Here is a 19,414-nt window from a genome sequence, read left to right as displayed (position 1 = left end):
AAATTTAGATATCATACAGAAATATCACAAGCATGAATTAAACAAAGACATGCAACACATACCAAAATTGATGCCTCATCCATGACATGTGAGGTGGTTTTATTCTTGTTTTTTTTAGCCAGTCCTCCTTTTTTGCTTCAAATTTCTTAATTCTTTTGGCTAGGCTGTACCGCCTGGCAAGACTTGCATGTCTTGGCAGCCACAGGAATACCTGCATTGCAGCTGGTTGTGGTTGACCCTCTTGGCATTTTTGACCTGGAATATAAAGCAACTAGAGCCCTGTTCTTAGCAGCCTTATCAGTGTAATTAAGATACAATATCAATTTAGACATCAAACCAACAACAGTAGCTTGCTTACATGAGGTAGGATGGATAAACAGTTGTTATAGGGTTTATATTGCACATTGCTGATAATACACATTACTGATTAAGAAATATAAAAAACAGTGATAGTATTGCACAAATTAACATGCAAAGCTTTAATTTCAAAACCCCTATTCTAAGACAGAACTGCAAATGCACAGTGCAGAAAAGGTTCATAAACTGCACAAACAGGTTGCTCCTAGAAAATGAAAAGATTTAACAGGATTTCTTTTAAAGTCGTAAACTCTAAACTCAAACGCACCCCCAGGTTGAAGATTATTCATTCTATTATTACCATCATTGTAGTGCAAGTAGGTAAATTATTTCACCACATCTGAATACTGCTAAAACTTAGCCAATATGTGCACCACCCGCCTTATTCTGCCTCTGATTGGCTTACTGTGATCTGTAACCAATCACCAACACAGATAACCAGGCCACTAGCCAATCAGAAGCACAGACTGGCACATCATATATAGATCTATATAAAGATTTATCACACACTGAAAAGTGGTTATTTCTAATGACGAGTGGAACATAGAGTTCTGGGCGTATTCTGCCCAGGCCACGTAACGGGACCAATCATGTGGATGTTGTGAGCAATAACTACGAAGGTACTTCCCCAGTTCCTGGTTGAGCCTTTCGGTTTGGCCGTTGGTCTCTGGATGGTACCCGGACGTCAGCTTCACCTTTATCCCCAGCCGGTTGCAGAACGCCCTCCAGACGTGAGACGTGAACTGAGGACCCCGATTTGAGATGATTTCCTCTGGAAGGCCATACGGGCGGAACACCTGGAGGAACAGACACTCTGCCATTTCCATGGCTGAGGGTAGGTTACACAGGAGTATAAAGCGACACATTTTAGAGAACCTGTCGACTAAGACTAGAATAGTAGTAAACTCCTCGGATGCCGGTAGGTCAGTGAGGAAGTCTACCGCCACATGGGACCACGGTCTCTGGGGAGTGGGCAGCGGTACTAACTCCCCGGCGGGGAGCTGACGGGGGGTTTTTGTTTGCGCGCAGACCGGACAGGAGAGCACGTAGTCCCGCACGTCGGAGGCCAACGAGTTCCACCCGAACTTCTGGGACAAGAGCTGAGTGGTTCGGGTAATGCCTGGATGTCCTGATCCCAACGTGGTGTGGCTCCACTGGACAAGCTGAGGCCTCACTGACGCGGGGACATAGGTCCAGTTGACGAGTGTGTCAGGTGTTGCTGGGTCTGTGCGGAGTGCATCCTGGATGACGGACTCGTGCACCGACGAAATACGAGTCCGGAAGGATGGGTTCGAGGTCGGTCATAGACGCCGGGGACCCGTACACGCGTGAGAGTACGTCCACCTCTGCGTTCTTCTCTCCGGGCTGGTATGACACAGTAAACTGGAAGCGCGTAAAACACAAAGCCCACCGGGCCTGACGCGGATTTAGCCGTTTCGCCCCTTTCAGGTACTCCAGGTTGCGGTGATCAGTCAGTACCATGAAGGGGTGTCGAGCTCCCTCTAGCCAATGCCTCCATTCTTCAAGGGCAAGTTTGATAGCTAGCAGTTCCCGGTTGCCCACGTCGTAGTTCCTTTCCGCCAGGGACAGTTTCTTAGAAAAGAACGCACATGGGTGCATCTTGGGGGGACTCCCCGTGTGTTGGAATAGAACATCCCCGACCCCTTCTTCGGAGGCGTCCACCTCGACAATGAACTGGTGGTCGGGGTACGGTTGCGTCAGCACGGGGGCAGAGGTGAACGTCCGTTTGAGGGTGTCGAACGCCTTCCAGGCCGCGTCAGACCATGGAAGTTTGCCTTTCTTCTGGCTCGTAAGGGCGGTAAGTGGGGCAGCCATTGCCCCGAAGTTCCGGATGAATCTCCTATAATAATTGGAGAACCCCAGGAACCGCTGGAGGTCCTTCACGGTTTTGGGTGTAGGCCAGTTGCGCACCTCGTCTTGGTCCATGGCGGCCCTCTCCTGGCGAAAGCACGTGTCCAAGGAAGGTGAGCGTTGAGACATTGAACAGGCTTTTTTCCGCGTTAACGTAGAGTCGGTTGGCCTGCAGACGCTGGAGCACTAAACGCACCTGCTGGACGTGTTCCTCTATACTGTGGGAATAAATGAGCAGATCGTCAATGTACACAATGAGAAAACGAGTTCGCGAGTTCGTTCATAAAGGCTTGGAATACTACGGGGGAGTTTGAGCCCGTAGGGCATCACCAGGTACTCGTAATGCCCCTTTGCCGTCAGGAACGACGTTTTCCATTCATCGCCCTCCCGGATACGCACCAAGTTGTAAGTGCTACGGAGGTCAAGTTTAGTGTATATGCTTGGCCCTCCTACCTGTTCCAAGGCCGCGGGGATCAGGGGCAGAGGGAACCGGTTCATCACTGTGATGGCGTTCAATGCCCGGTCATCGATACAAGGACGTAGCCCGCCATCCTTCTTTCCCACGAAGAAGAAGCTTGAAGCGGGCGGGGACGTGGAGGGGCAGATGATGCGCTAATGCAGGGATTCCTCGACGTACCGGTTCATGGCCTCTTCCTCTGGTAGGGACAGCGCGTAGATCCGACCCCTCAGCAGCGGTCCCTCTGGAAGCAGCTCAATAGCACAATTGCATGGTCGATGGGGAGCCAGCTCTGCGGCTTTTTGTTTACTGAATACCTCCTGGAGCGTCTCGTAGCAGGAGGGTACTGCCTGGGTCTTTGGAGCCGTGGCTGCCTCAACCGAGGTGGCTCGGCAGGTGACGTTCAGACATCTGGACAAACACTCAGGAGACCAGGTCAGTAACTCCCCTTGTCTCCACGAAGGGTCGTTTGCGAGCAAAAGGAATGGCGGGTTGGACCGCCGGTGTGGCGGACTGGCGTAGGAGCTGGCATAGCTCCTCAACCCGTTCCTCCTGCTGGGCAAGCAGACGTTGGAGCTCCGATGGTTCCATTTGAATACTGGTGAGGTATTCTGTAACGAATTGACCCTGGAGGCAAACTCAGACTCGAGATCAGAGCTTCCAACCTTTATTTAGAAGGACAGGTAGCAGTAATATCCAGGGGCAAATCAATACAAGAATTCCAGGGACAGGCAGTAGTTCGGTAACACAGGAGGCAAAAGACTGATTTGGTCCAGGGGAATAGGCAGGTTCGTAGTCAGGTGAAGGCGGAAGGTCGATGCACAGAGAGTCACTGGTTCTATGGGGTTTTGGGGCAGAGCAACAAAGGGGGGTTCGGCAGAGAAGCGTACTTGCAATACCTCACAACCTGCCCGCTGCGTCGGGCTGTTCTTATAGGTTTCTCTCTCGCAGGTGTTGAGAATTCTGGTGATTGGCTCCGGAGGACGCGTCCTTCGGCTCCCCCTTGCGGCCTCCTGCCGTCACGCTGGGGTTGAGACCTCACACCTGGCAATAAAAGTTATTCTGATTCTGAATAGTAGCATATAAAGTAAAATAAACATGTGGATGTGGTTTAGGGATGGATGTAAATTGCAGATTTGTCAGGTGAAAGTCCAGCTCATGCTTTCAGCAGAACTTATACAGCTTTGGGGAAGTCGTTCTGTAGAAGAGATTTGTTCCAGAGACACCAATGATCTTAGATGCACCCTAAATTAGTGACACGCTGCCTCTCCTCTGAGGTGCAGCGAAACCACACCGTGCATCCATAGCCCAGGTCACTTTCTATAGTGTACTGATGGAAGTTGGTGAGGAATCTGTCGGAGTCCGGTTATTCTGAGGGTCCACTGTGTGAAGAGTCTCTGCTGGGCCTTCATCAACACTTCTCTGGTGTTCACCTCCCATGTCAGGTCCCCTGAGAGGTGAACACTTGTGTAGGTGAAACTCCCCACCTGTTTCACTTGCGGCGATCACCAGACTGGCGTGTGTTGTGCCCCTGTGTCAGATCACTGGTAGCTCCATTGGGTCAAGTTATGTGACCAGACCTACCTACAGTAAAGCTGTACTGTACACCTACAGACTGATCTATTTGGTTTTTTTATGTCATTATAAACTGGAGTGGTCTGCTACATCACACTATATTGAGAGTGTACTACTCTATGCTGTTGTCTGCTGGGGGAGTTGCACTACAGACAAAAAATGTAGGCGCCTGGACAAAGTGGTAAAAAAGGCCAGTTCTGTTGTAGGCAGAAGACTAGACCCTCTCAGTGCTATGGTGGAGCAATGGATGAGAAGGAAATTATATTCCGATTTGGATAATAATAAACATCCTCTCCACAACATCCGGGCAGGTCAGAGGAGCAGCTGCAGTGAGAGGCTCATCTCTCTAAGAGGTTCAGTAGGTCCTTTGTCCCCACAGCCATAAGGCTTTTTAACAGTGACTGCTGACATGTTCTCCTCTAATTAATTTAGTCATTGATTATTATTATTGTTGTTGATAATATACAATCATTGTAAATATTTATATATTTTTCTGAGCTACTCTAAGTATTTTTCTATTCTATAAGGAGGCGAAACAGCCATCCTGTGATTCCACATAATTCAAATTAAGAAGTGTGACTCTTACATTCCTCTCAAACATCTGTAACTGTGCTGTATTGTGCATAACATTACAGTTTATCTGCATCTCATATTTACAGGTAAAATAATGTAATGTAGTGCAAGAAAATGTCACAATAGTGGAAATTTAAGTCATTTATTTTATATAGGAACATCACACAGTATGCACAAACTGTACAACAATTGCAGACATTTAGAATGGAGAGCGGATTGGTGTGGACTCTGCAGGTAGACCTGGGCTATGTGATAATAAGCTGGTTAACCATAATGGGCCTTAATGTAGTCCACTTTTCCAAGGTTAAACTTAGCTTTTCTTTCCACTGTGATGAGACGTGTTCTTCAGCAGGACATCCCAAGAGATCTTGTACTTCTTGGATAAGAGAGTCTAAAAGACAAAGGAGAAAATTAACTGTAAAGTAAGGTTAAATGTAGCTAAACACAAGAAGAAAAAATAGGAAAAGGGAGAAGAAGAAAGGCTTTGGTGGGTGTCTGTCTGTGCCTTTTGTCCATATGTCACCGAACAGGAAGGTTCTGTGCTCCCAGACGTCACTGCCACAGTATGAAGATAATTATAATAATTAGAATGAATAATTTAGTTTCATTAAAATGAATAAATAAATAATCCTAAGATAGTTATAAGCTTGAAGACCACCAACCAGTGATGTGTCCCAGTTTCTCCCCAGTCCTACTGTCACGTCTGGACCCTGGAAGGAGATACGGACTCAGGATCAGAGCTTCCAATCTTTCTTTATTTTAAAGGACAGGTAGTAATTATGTTCTGGGACAAATCTAAGTGGGAATTCCGAAGACAGGCAGTAGGTCGGCAACGCGGGAGGCAACAGATGGTTCTGGTCCAGGGGAATAGGCAGGTTCGTGGTCAGAGGCAGGCGGAAGGTCGAGTCACAGGTTCTAAGGGGTTTAGGGGTAGATAATCAAAAGCGGTTCAGCAGAGAAGTGTACATTCAATACCTCACAACCAGCCCGCTGCGTCGGGCTGCTTTTATAGGTATCTCTCTCTCGCAGGTGTTTAGAATTCCGGTGATTGACTCCGGAGGACGCGTTCTTCGGCTCCCCCTAGTGGCCTCCTGCCGTCACGCTGGGGTTGAGACCTCACAGAGCCCCCTCCTCCACGGCCGGCTCCTGACGGTCGAGCCACTGTAGACGGCGGGCGACCCCGCGGGCGAGGTGCAGGGCGATCCGGGCGCATCCGATGAAACTCCTCTATTAGTTCTTGGGAGAGGACATCCCGGGCCGGGATCCATGATCGTTTTTCAGGGCCGTATCCTTCCCAGTCCACCAGGTAATGGAGGCCGTCCCGCAGACGTTTGGAATCCAGCACCGCCGTGATAGCGTATGCCGGACCCCCATCTATCTCCAGTGGGGCAGGTGGCGTTGGTGTCGGTAGAGATGGATGGAGAGGGCTAGCATGGACAGGCTTCAGAAGAGACACGTGAAATGCTGACGAGATTCGATAATGTTTAGGTAGAAGCAGTCGGTAGGTTACCGGGTTTATGCGATGGGTGATTTTGAATGGTCCGATGTATCGTGGCCACAGCTTCCGGCAGGGCAGACGCAGCTTCAAGTTTCTCGTGGATAGCCACACCCTCTGACCCGTTTGGTAGCTGGGAGCGGGCCGGCGTCGTCGGTCTGCGAACTTCTTTTGCGTGCTGGCGGCTTGGCAGAGGTGACGATGGGCGGTCTCCCAGACTTCGCCACTGCGTTGGAACCAGTCCTCTACGGCCGGTACGGGACCAGGCCTAGTGTCCCAGGGAAACAATGGGGGCTGGTATCCCAGCACACACTGAAACGGGGTTAATCGTAATGACGAGTGGAATGTTGAGTTCTGTGCGTATTCTGCCCAGGCCACGTACCGGGACCAATCATGTGGGTGTTGTAAGCAATAACCACGAAGGTACTTCCCCAGTTCCTGGTTGAGTCTTTCGGTTTGGCCGTTGGTCTCTGGATGGTATCCGGACGTCAGCTTCACCTTTATTCCCAGCCGGTTGCAGAACGCCCTCCAGACCTGAGACGTGAACTGAGGACCTCTGTCGGAGATGATTTCTTCTGGAAGGCCGAACGGTCGAAACACCTGGAGGAACAGACACTCTGCCATCTCTATGGCTGAAGGAAGGTTACACAGGGGTATAAAGCGACACATTTTAGAGAACCTGTCGACTAATACTAAAATAGTAGTAAACCCCTCTGACGCCGGTAGGTCGGTGAGGAAGTCCACTGCCACATGGGACCACGGTCTCTGGGGAGTGGGCAGCGGTACTAACTCCCCGGCGGGGAGTTGACGGGGGGTTTTAGTTTGTGCACAGACCGGACAGGATAGCACGTAGTCCCGCACGTCGGAGGCCAACGAATTCCACCAGTATTTCTGGGACAAGAGCTGAGTGGTTCGGGTAATGCCTGGATGTCCTGATCCCAACGAGGTGTGACTCCACTGGACGAGTTGAGGTCGCACTGATGCGGGGACATAGACCCGGTTGGCAGGGGTGTCAGGTGGTGCTGGGTCTGTGCGGAGCGCGTCCTGGATGACGGACTCGAGCTCCCAGTGGATGGGGCCGACGAAATATGAGTCCGGTAGGATGGGTTCGGGATCGCCCATAGACGCCGGAGATCCGTATAGTCGTGAGAGTGCGTCCGCCTTTGCGTTCTTCTCTCCGGGCTGGTACGACACGGTAAATTGGAAGCGCGTGAAGAACAAGGCCCACCGGGCCTGACGCGGGTTTAGCCGTCTTGCCCCTTTCAGATACTCCAGGTTCCGGTGATCAGTCAGGACCATGAAGGGGTGCCGAGCTCCCTCTAGCCAATGCCTCCATTCTTCCAGGGCGAGTTTGATGGCTAGCAGTTCCCGGTTGCCCACGTCGTAGTTTCTTTCCGCCGGGGACAGTTTCTTTGAAAAGAACGCACATGGGTGCACCTTGGGGGGACTCCCCGTGCGTTGGGATAGAACACCCCCCACCCCTTCTTCGGAGGCGTCCACCTCGACAATAAACTGGCGGTCGGGGTCCGGTTGGGTCAGCACGGGAGCTGAGGTGAACGCCAGCTTAAGGGTGTCGAACGCCTTCTGGGCTGCGTCAGACCATGGGAGTTTGCCCTTCTTCTGGCTCGTAAGGGCGGTAAGTGGAGCAGCCATTGCCCCGAAGTTCCGGATGAATCTCCGATAGTAATTGGAGAACCCCAGGAACCGCTGGAGCTCCTTTACGGTGTTGGGTGTAGGCCAGTTGTGCACCGCGTCTACCTTGCCTTGGTCCATGGCGACCCCTCCTGGCGAAAGCACGTATCCAAGGAAGGTGAGCGTTGAGACGTGGAACAGGCTTTTCTCCGCATTCACGTAGAGTTGGTTGGCCTGCAGACGCTGTAGCACTAAACGCACCTGCTGGACGTGCTCCTCCATACTGTGTGAGTAAATGAGCAGATCGTCAATGTACACAATAAGAAACCGATTTATCATGTCATGGAAGAGTTCGTTCATAAAGGCTTGGAATACTGCGGGGGCGTTTGTGAGCCCGTAGGGCATCACCAGGTACTCGTAATGCCCTCTTGCCGTCAGGAAAGCAGTTTTCCATTCATCGCCCTCCCGGATGCGCACCAAGTTGTAAGCGCTACGGAGATCAAGCTTAGTGTATATGCTTGCCCCTCCTACCTGTTCCAAGGCCGCGGGGATGAGGGGCAGAGGGAACCGGTTCTTCACTGTGATCGCATTCAATGCCCGGTAATCGATACAAGGACGGAGCCCTCCATCTTTCTTTCCCACGAAGAAGAAGCTTGAAGCGGCCGGGGACGTGGAGGGGCGGATGATGCCCTGCTGCAGGGATTCCTCGACGTACTGGTTCATGGCCTCCTCCTCTGGTAGGGACAGCGCGTATATCCGGCCCCTCGGCAGCGGTCCCTCTGGCAGCAGCTCGATAGCACAATCGCATGGTCGATGGGGAGCCAGCTCTGCGGCTTTTTGTTTGCTGAATACCTCCTGGAGTGTCTCGTAGCAGGGGGGTACTGCCTGGGTCTTTGTAGCCGTGGCTGCCTCCACCGAGGTGGCTCGGCAGGTGACGTTCAGACATCTGGACATACATTCAGGAGACCAGGTCAGTAACTCACCTTGTCTCCACGAAATCACAGGGTCATGGAGCACAAGCCACGGGTGTCCTAGGATCAGAGGTTCCCGGGGAGAGGACACTATGAAGAACCTTATGTCCTCCTCGTGCAGCGCTCCGACCCGCAGAGTGATGTTAGCCGTCTGGTGCATAATCATTCCGGTGCCCAGGGGCTGCCCATCCAAGGCGTTGATTCGGAGTGGAGGACGCACTGGGATGAGGGGCACAGCTAAACGGTGAGCCAAGTGTTGGTCCATAAAATTCCCTGCCGCCCCCGAGTCCACCAACCCACGTACCTCCTGCTTCATTTTCCCCAAAGATAAAACAGTAGGTAGGGTTAGTTGTTGACGTGACATGTTTAACACTGGAGACAGTCCTACCTTGGCAGAGGTGTAGGTCCAGCCATCCTTCTGACGGGGGGGTCGGAGTCGGCAGTTCCGAAGGAGATGTCCCGCCTCGCCACAATACAAGCACAACTGCTCCCTGATCCTCCTTATTCTCTCCGCTGGAGACAGGGGCAGGCGACCTAACTGCATCGGCTCCGGTCCCTCGTCGGCCAGAGGAGGTGTTACCGGAAAGGTGGGCTCAGATGGAAAACTGGCTCGCGGGGATCGTCGGGACTCGAGGAGGTGTCCCACGCTAATGGACACCCGGATGTAATCGCCAAGCTGGGTGACATCCCCTCGGCACGCCAGTTCGGCCTGGAGTTCAGGACGGAGACCGCGACGGTAGATGGTCAGGAGTGCGGTCTCGCTCCACCCGCTGCCCGCGGCGAGGGTCCGGAACCTCAGGGCGTAATCTGACACCGTTTGCGAGCCCTGCCGGATTTCGCACAGCAAATCTCCCGTGGTTTTCCCGGTAATGGGGTGGTCAAACACCTCTTTAAACTGTGCTTGAAAATGTTGCTCAGACAGAAGTTCTGGGGCTCCCGCTGACCAGAGGGCCGTTGCCCAATCGAGGGCTCTTCCTGTTAACAGGGAGATGACAAAGTCGACTCTGTCCTTCTCCGTTTGGTAGTTTGCAGAGTGGTGGGCGATATACATCCCGCACTGCATGAGGAATCCCAGGCATTTGCCAGGAGAGCCATCATACTTTCCCGGCATAGCCATCGGGGCGGGTCCGGTGGATGCCGAAGGAATGGCGGGTTGAACCGCCGGTGTGGCGGACTGGCGTAGGAGCTGGCATAGCTCCTCAATTCGTTCCTCCTGCTGGGCGAGCCGAAGTTGGAGCTCCGATGGTTCCATTTGAATACGGGTGAGGTATTCTGTCACGTCTGGACCCTGGAAGGAGATACGGACTCAGGATCAGAGCTTCCAATCTTTCTTTATTTTAAAGGACAGGTAGTAATTATGTTCTGGGACAAATCTAAGTGGGAATTCCGAAGACAGGCAGTAGGTCGGCAACGCGGGAGGCAACAGATGGTTCTGGTCCAGGGGAATAGGCAGGTTCGTGGTCAGAGGCAGGCGGAAGGTCGAGTCACAGGTTCTAAGGGGTTTAGGGGTAGATAATCAAAAGCGGTTCAGCAGAGAAGTGTACATTCAATACCTCACAACCAGCCCGCTGCGTCGGGCTGCTTTTATAGGTATCTCTCTCTCGCAGGTGTTTAGAATTCCGGTGATTGACTCCGGAGGACGCGTTCTTCGGCTCCCCCTAGTGGCCTCCTGCCGTCACGCTGGGGTTGAGACCTCACACCTACGTCTTTTTGGGAGAGGTTGGCCGTCATCAACTTCAACCCAAACAACTCTTATTGTCAGAGTTTCAGACCCTTGTGCTGACACTCTGCTTGACTTAAAAAACTCTTTAATATCAGGCAGCTGTAAAAAAAAACCTTCCATACATACAACTTTCTGGCAAGACATATTTAATATCAGTGTTGTGCCTGAACGCGTTCATTGAACAATAGTTCATTGAACGCGCCGCACCGCCGCATGCGTCATAAAAAATAAAAAAATGCATGGCGGCGACAGCTGCGTGTAGCAAAGAGGCGGAAGAGGAAGACTGGGTCCAAGATGAGGAGAAAACGTATGCAGTACAGATTGATGCTGAAAAGAGAATTTCATCAAAACCTCAAATCTGATGACTCTGCTACAAGAAACTCAGGTCAAGCCCAGTCCAGTGGTGAAAGTGACAAGAAAGATCCTTCAGCGTCATTCTTCAGATTTAACAAAAAAACTGGAGGTGGAAATGAGGTGGACACCTATTTGGATGCCCCAACCACAGATGGGTTTGATGAATACATCCAGTTTTCAAAGCTCAGAAGGCTGTTCATAAAACAACACTGCCCTGCCCTCAAGCGCTCCAGTAGAGAGGCTCTTCAGCATTGGTGGTCTAATATTCAGGTAGGAATATACTGTGATTACATTACATAATTATTATTCTTTGGTAGTAAAGTAAATATCATAGCCTCAAGCTTCAATCATAGCTCTTGGTGATATTATTCTAGTTCTGGTTTTCAATATAAATATTTGGTCAAATTATTTCAGTTATTGCATCAGTTCACATTTGCCTTAATACAAAATACTGTTCCTATTTTTGCCATAATAGGCAAGGCAAGTTTATTTATATAGCACTTTTCATACACAATGGTAATTCAAGTGCTACATAGAGTACATTTAAATAATCAAAATAAATAATATATAAAAACCGTTTATAATAAAAAATTATAGAATAAAATACAGAAGAAATTAAAATAATCAAAAAGAATAAGAATATATAAAACTGTTTAGAATAACAGAATAAAATAACAGTTTAGAATGATAGAATAAAACCGTTTTTGAGAATCTACATAATGATCATGATGTTAAAATTTCTTGTTATCTCATTCAGACCCAGGAGAAACCGGCTGGGGCATGCCAACTTTGAAAAGCAGCTGATCTTGAATGCCAACAAAAAGATTTGAAGGTATATTAAATATTGTTTTGATCTGTTTATTGGGCTATAGAAGTACAATGCATTTAGCCTGGCCTCCTACGTACTTACACAATTTCATTTTCCTTCAGTACTACGTCTGGTGGTGTAATCTTAGGTTTTCTCAAATCGAAATTTTGTAGATCCAATCAGCAAACAGAGGGAGTGGTTGAGAACGATGACGGTAGACATACGTCACGACCAAACGTTTGCGATTGGTTATCGCAGATCCAGAGTGACTCTGGGTAGATCCAATAGTATTTAGCTTCAACAGAGTACCCGCCTTCAAGGTAGTTAACGTTTGTCAGTGGAAGAGGGCAAGTCTCTATGTACAAATGAAATGTACAAGAGTCTGTAGAGCCAGGCTACAAGGTATTGCCAATGGAGAGGACTATATTGATGTGTAGAGGTGAGCTGCATAAACAGAGCATATCTGTTTTTTACAGGAAGCAAAAAAAAAAACAGCTGAAACACCAGGGAGAAACACTGTGACCAATGACAGGATCTTCATTCAGATAAGGCATTTTCGGTCTGGACAGAAAATACCACTGTCCTTGGCCCTGCACACTTTGTGTCACGGTTTGGTCTCCCTTCCTGTTTTAGTTTGAAGTTTCATGTTCCTTGTGGTCCTGGGTTAACTTCACTTCCTGCCTTGTCTTGTGATTGCTTGAGTGTTTCCACCTGTGTCCAATCACCTGCACCTCCCTTGTGTATTTAAGCCCTGTGTGCCAGTTGTTCTTTGTCGCGTCATTGTCCATGTCTACCCGTAGTTGGTGCACGATCTTTGGCTTCTGTTTGTTTTAGTGAAATAAATAGCACCTTCTTGTACCCTGCGTTTGAGTCCTGCCTGCCTGCACCAGCACCCGCCCTTGTGACACTTTGCATTGATTATTATTTTTGTTTATTATTTAGTAACCAGTGACAGATATTCATTCAGTTAAGGTATTTTCACTCACTGGACAGCAAGTTGAAGCACTGTCCATGGACTTAGACTCTGACTGAGTCCTTTAAGTTATCTTATTTTCTATTTCTTTACTTGTTCATTTGGGGCAAACAAGCCAAAAAATTGAAAAGTGACATAATGTTTGAATGTTTTGCTCTTTGAATATTGCACTTTCAAGTTCATCCTTAATTTCCTACCTCAGTTTGTGTTACTAATGGTCTTGAGGTTGTTACTATTCATGTAACTTTTTTGTTGAACCTTCCTGGTATATTTTTCCAGGATTCCAATATATATTCTGTTAATATTTCGTTTTAGCGTGTAATTAAATGAAATTTGTTAATTTAATTGAAAAACATTTGCACCTTAATGATTACTGTCCTGTTTTTCTTTTAATAATTCCTTATTTAAAAAAGACCATTCAAGCAGCATGTGTTTGAGAATGTACTGTAGTGGTGAACGCTGCAGCTGCTGCTAGTGTGGAGTGAATGGACAGCAACATTAAAGCAACAAAGGGAAATGCTGTCCCTTCAATGCTAATGTAAACCCTGGTTGGATAAGGATTCAAAATTGGATATGAAGCTTAAATCTGATGCATAGCTTCCGTGTTAAAACTGATAAAATAATTGCTGTCTGTGGTTCAATATGGGCTGTGGCAATAATTTTGACAAATAATAGCTCGCAGCTGCTTGTTCTTCCCTCTCTGAGATAAAAACACGGCCAGATCACAACTCTTTGCTGTCCTGGCTCCCAAATGGTGGAATGAGCTCTCTGATGACATCAGGACCGCAGAGAGCCTTTTCATTTTCCGCCGCAAACTCAAACACCTCTTCAGATAAATACCTCGACTAAAACCGTAACAAATTGTAGAACTTAAATTGTACTTAAAATGGCTCTTATCTATAACAAGTATTTATAGACAATGTCAGAGTTATAACTCAGTATCTAGCCAGCATTAAAGTAAATATTACTGAGGCATCACCCCTTGTGCTGGAACTAGGAGACCGGAGTCTAATGGCGTATTCGGGAGGCCAGACATGAGTATTCAAGTGGAGGACTCTGCAGTGACAAAAGTCAAGATGACTTGAGTGGAGGTGTACCCAAAGGGTGGATTCCTCAAGTGCGGTGGTGTGTGTGCGTCACAGTAGTTGAATGAACAACTTGAATGAATTTAAAAGACAGTTTATTTCACTCTGAATCACAAACTACAGTTAAAAACAGTCAAACTAAAAGTAGTCAGTGCAGTTTTGCAACACTGTAAAAGACTAATTATAAAGGACACCAGGTTGGGCAAGTACAGACAAAGCACACGAGGGTAATTACGCCCCGAGGACAATTTGCTTAAAGCCAAATGGCGGACAGATTTCGAAAAAGCCATTTAAAAATCACTTGTCACAGTTCTTGGCATACTGCTCCAACTGCTGCCAACCCCCGTATCACACCAGGCTCTTTAAAGGTGCCGAGTGGCACACCTGCCGTTAATTCTGGAACACACCTGTTGACCCTAATCAGACACTCACTTGATAAAATAAGGTAGATAAAACAAATAAAACCACATCTGCAATACGTTAACTACCACACACAGATCAAAACATGCAAACAGTAAAAAAGAATAATAAAAATGGATACAGCTAACACAAATCTAAATTCAATAGACCAGTACATGTACAGTAAATGCATGATTTTGGTTTAACCGTTGATCAAGGCATGCACTAACATCAGAATAAAAGGCCCAGGCATTTGAACCGAATGTATTAATGAATATATAAAATAACTCTATGACTCCCAGGGAGAAGTCATGAGAATATCACCAATAATATCTAGAAAACGTTAACATACATGTGACATAACATGAATTGTTGAGGAAATCTATAAAAGGACATCAGGTGCAATTGCAAAAGATGTGCAAAGTTCAGACCATGTTGTTAAAGTTAGTTAGACAGCTGCATGTTATAAGGGGCGATGTGATGCCTTGTTTAGGTGGGCAGGCAATAATGCAACCTGCAAATACTGTTTATACTGTATGTGTGCGTAGGCAGCATATGCCGAATGCTTGTAAAAGCTTTTTATCACATCTGAACTAATCAATCAACATGTATTTGCATCTATACGGGACCATTGCTAATGGAAGAAGAAACAGTTCTCCATTTAAATTATTAATTAAAAACATGTGACAAAAGTACGGTCAGCTAGACTGTTCAGAATAAAACTTTGTACAGCTTTCTCAGTCATTGTGTTTTCACACTGTCCTGCTTTACCGATTTTAAAGCAAACTTTGTCAACTCAGTCAAAACATTTTATACTTCTCTGTAAAGCAAACAGACTCCCAGCTTTGAAGAGCACACCACCAACGCATTCACCCACACACAGTAAAAAGAAGTTTTGCCCTAACATGCTCACACTCCAACGTGACTCGCTGCACACAGATATGCACAGACGTAGCACATGGCCTTCAAAGTACAAACGCACACGTCTGATGAGCCAATAAAGTTGAGAGGTTTGTATGATGCCATGGTAATAGACCCCCCCCCCCCTTCTGGCTGGCTGTGTGTCTCCTTGCTTGTCGAAGCCTGCAGATGTCAAAAAGTCAAGTCAACTTACCCGGTATGCCATTGTGGAACTGCAAGTTCTCCACATGCAGCTTGGTACCCTCAGGAGGTTTTTGTAAGATTATTTGGGGTTAATAAAGTTTTACAGTAACAAAAAACAAAATTGAAACATTCATCAATGTGTTTTCTGGTCTTCTTTTTAATTCGCCTGACGCTGTCTTGCGAAAGCCGATCAGCCATTCTTCCATTCTTTCAAATCGACATTCCGCCACGAGACCCGCCCTCCTCTAACTCGGATTGGCCGTCTATATCATATGTATATTTCTACATTTCTGTTTGCCTACATTTCCACGTTTGTTTATGTGTGTGTTCGTATGCTAATGAGGTGGGAGGTCCTAACCTCTGTCTGAAGCAGGATTGGTCAGAGGAGTGTGATCGCTCCTGGTTGACTATTTCTGTCTTGAAGTTCGCTCCTCGGCAGAAGCTGTTAGCGTTTGGCTACATGGTATTTCCAAATCATTTCAAATTGATTGCGATCGTTAGCAAACGATTTAGAGAAGCACGTTAAGAAAGACAGAAAGTCCGTTTCTGCTGGATAAAGTGACGGAGGACGGAGGTCTCAGCTCAATAAAGACATGGATGTAGAACCAGAGGAGCGACCGATGGACGTCCGTCGTATATGTCATTCTCCTTTGGGGGCAACATGGCGCAGCTCCTCGGAGGATGCTGCGGTACGGTAAGTGTTTTTTCTGGTTTTATTTACTATCTTTTTAAAGTAGCTGTATAATGTTTTGCAAATGCATGTAATATCTACTGATGGTAACTCAAATTCTGCAGCAACATCACAACACTGGATACCAAATGGTAGTTGGGCATTTGAATGTACCACACACTCGTATACAAGGTAAGTGACAGTAGTCATTATCTGTTTGGTTATTTACTTGTGCAAAGATTCTGACCAGATGAGATACCAACAGTGCTAACTCTATACCTTCTATTTCTATTGTGACGGGGGGTGTCTGAAGGAGAGCTTTGTTAATGTAGATTGTAAGTGGCAGCCAGTCATCTCATCCTTTTTAAGAGATTAACACAGATTGGAGGCAGACTAAATTATTTATTTCCCCATCTGGATAGAACGGGTCTGGAGAGACGTTTATAACGACGTACTTGATGTCTTTTACTCCATCTTTACCTCTTTACCGTGAGGGAGAAGGCCTGACATCAAACTCATCTCTATGCTGCACTGGTGCTTTGTTCCCCACGTACAGAAACACCTTCAGGTTATCCAGGATGTACCTGCTGCAACTACGTACCGAGGGAAACCAGTCCACAATACTTACTGAAAAGGACACAGTTTTGTAGAGATGTTGACTATAAGAACTTAAACATCACTTTTGGCTGAACAGACCCTTTAACCTGAACCCTTTTACCTGCAGATCCACATGGAGGTTGGAGTTGACTGGACTACACGTTAAACAGGAACTCACAGTTTCCGAGCTGCTCAGCCACATCTGGCCTGGTAGAAGCCATGAGCTGCTAGCAGCTTCTAGAAGCGCTATAGGAGCGAAGTGCTGGGATCGATTGCTTCTGTCTTGGTTCTCTATTTGACAAATGCTGCTGAAGAATGTGGTTCGGACCGCCTACGAACACAGAAATACAGGCAAAAATAAATGAAGAAATCAAATAAATGTAGAAATAAATAAATGTTGATATCAATTAATTAATTTGTTAATTAATTACATTAATGTAAATATTCTTTTATTTAAACATTTATTTATACATGTATTTACACGTTTATTTATTTATACTTATACGTCATTTTTTGTCTTGCATAGTGAATTGCTTTGCAACACGTGCAAGCCTTTTTGAACCATGAATTGAAACGAGTCCGTCAACACAAGACGCAAACGTAGACCAAGACGCAGAAGCAAGACGCAAACGTAGACCCAGACGCAGAAGCATGTTCCAGCCTTTTCTCGCGGGAGTTTACTCAAGGGTATTTTCGCGTCCCATTTCTTTAGCTACATTCGCCACTGAAATGGGGCGTGGCTTATCTCCGGCTTTTTTCCGTAGAGACCATTATCATTTCCACTAACCACCATGGAAATAAGTAACCACTTTTTCTGCTCTTTATTTGTTATGTGAATTACACAAACTTCGGGACCGCAAATGGTGTTCGGGTTCATGACCAGCAGCCGGTTTAATGACCCGTTGTGTCGGCTCGGTGCCAGCGTTTCTCGGTTAGACACCAACTAGCTTAGTCTCAGCTGTGTGTGTCCGGTGAGCATAAAGATCATAAAGTGTCTTCACGCTGTGACTTGTCTTTTAATTGAGGATGCATTAGAGCGAAGGGAAATGGCCTTCGAACACTTTGAGTTTGGAGATGGAACACTAGCACTTAAATTGTACTTATCCCTACTTGGCACTTATCTATAATATGTTTTGAAACTGCATTGATGAAAATTGTACTTTCCTGTTACTTGTTCTTCTGAGTTGGTATCTCTACAGTTGAAATGCACTTATTGTAAGTCGCTTTGGATACAAGCGTCAGCTAAATGACATGTAATGTAATGTAACGTTGTAGATGCAAATACAGAACTTGCATCCGGCGAAATCAGTTCCTCTTCTGTTTCTTGGATTTGAGACTGTGCGTTTTGTACGACAATTTTGGTGACTGAAATGCAATTGTCCAGCCATTTTTGATTGGTTCACTAAGATGGAGGCGGCTCTTTGTTTATGACCTTCGGAGAGCCCCATTTGAGCACAGGGATGTCCATCCCTTCAGGCTCTCGGATCATCACGTCTCCCGTTGTTCATGAGTTCACTGCATACTTAAGATGTTTTGTGTGTGAGACATGTTGTTCTCAAAATTCTGTTTTATCTACATTTGACCCTGAGAGTGCGTGCAGTTCTTTAGCAACAGGTTCACTGCATATTTAGGATGTTTTGCGTGTGAGCCATGGCCACACAAGTCTCATGCATGGAAATGACCCTGAGAGTGCGTGCAGCCTTTTTATCAACATGTTGGTGTGCTCCGGGTCATACACGGCCTCCACTTATTATTATTATTCAATTATTGTTCAAATGTAATTACAGTCTAGCGTGAGCATGCATGATTAAATTTAATACTCAACACTTGTAACAGATTTCTTTGCCTGCTCAGTTAAAGCTTTACAACATTCTTAAATAATGTCAAAGCGAAGTAGTACCTCTTTTAATTTATCTCTTATCCTCTTCCCTTTTATGTGCGGGCTCTTTCACTTTGTCGCGGTTCTTCAGGCTGCACTTTTTTTTTGTACGACGCAAGACTCATCTGTCTGCTTTCCCTCTTGTTCTAAGAGTGCTCCTTTACGATGACTCTTTACTTGTTTGCAACATTTTAAATTATTTGAAAGTGACCTGTACACTATAAAGTTTGACAAATAAGCAGTGCATTTCAAAATAATAGGATGTTAGGTCTCTACTTCTGTCAAAAAAAGATTCTTAAATAAATAAATAACCGTTCTGAAATGTGTAATTTACAGTTTCCAAAAAACATCCCAAAATGTCTAAAACAACGCTACCATTTTTACAGTGGAGTTCTGGCAAACACATCTGCCAGAATTTCACTGTATTTTCAACAGGTTCTTTTTTACAATGTAGGTAGATTGCTGTGTCCCTAATAACTTGATTAACTTGACTAAAGATAAATGCTAGAAAACCAAATCATCGGGCTGTCGCTACTTATTCCTTTTTTTTAAATGGATTAGTGTGGATCACTTTCTGTTAACTTGTGCACTTTATCTTTATTTTTTTTACTCTTTATTTTTTATTTTTAACTTTACTAGCCCATAGCATTATATTTTATTATATTTGTATCGTATTCCTGCACTATGTTGTCTGTTGTCATACTGTCTGCTGTCATGCACCAACCGCCAAGTCAAATTCCTTGTATGTCTGACATATGATGGCAATAAATGTTTCCTGATTCCTGATTCCTGAGTGTGGCTTTAAAAAACGACAAAGCTGCCTAATCTGAACAGCATCGCTGTCTCGAACATTCACACATCTAATGTGTTTGTCAGCTGTTTAATCTCAA

At 46.3% G+C, this 19,414-nt stretch overlaps 1 protein-coding gene across 1 annotated transcript; it reads right to left on the bottom strand.

The window, feature by feature from the left end:
- Positions 1–499: 499 nt before the first annotated feature.
- Positions 500–15,400, bottom strand: LOC134131237 (uncharacterized). The gene is made up of 7 exons (XM_062562980.1): positions 15,389–15,400; positions 5,955–10,220; positions 2,867–3,351; positions 2,683–2,803; positions 1,620–2,316; positions 974–1,531; positions 500–510 (listed from the first exon to the last, which is right to left on the bottom strand). The coding sequence occupies exons 1-7, from the start codon at positions 15,398–15,400 to the stop codon at positions 500–502; spliced, it is 6,150 nt and encodes a 2,049-aa protein (XP_062418964.1).
- Between the last annotated feature and the right edge of the window lie 4,014 nt (positions 15,401–19,414).

The sequence above is a fragment of the Pungitius pungitius genome, chromosome 6, assembly GCF_949316345.1.
Source record: "Pungitius pungitius chromosome 6, fPunPun2.1, whole genome shotgun sequence".
Classification (NCBI taxonomy): Eukaryota; Metazoa; Chordata; class Actinopteri; order Perciformes; family Gasterosteidae; genus Pungitius; species Pungitius pungitius.
The sequence above is the reverse complement of the archived record's forward strand: the minus strand, read 5'-3'. Positions and strand labels throughout refer to the sequence as shown.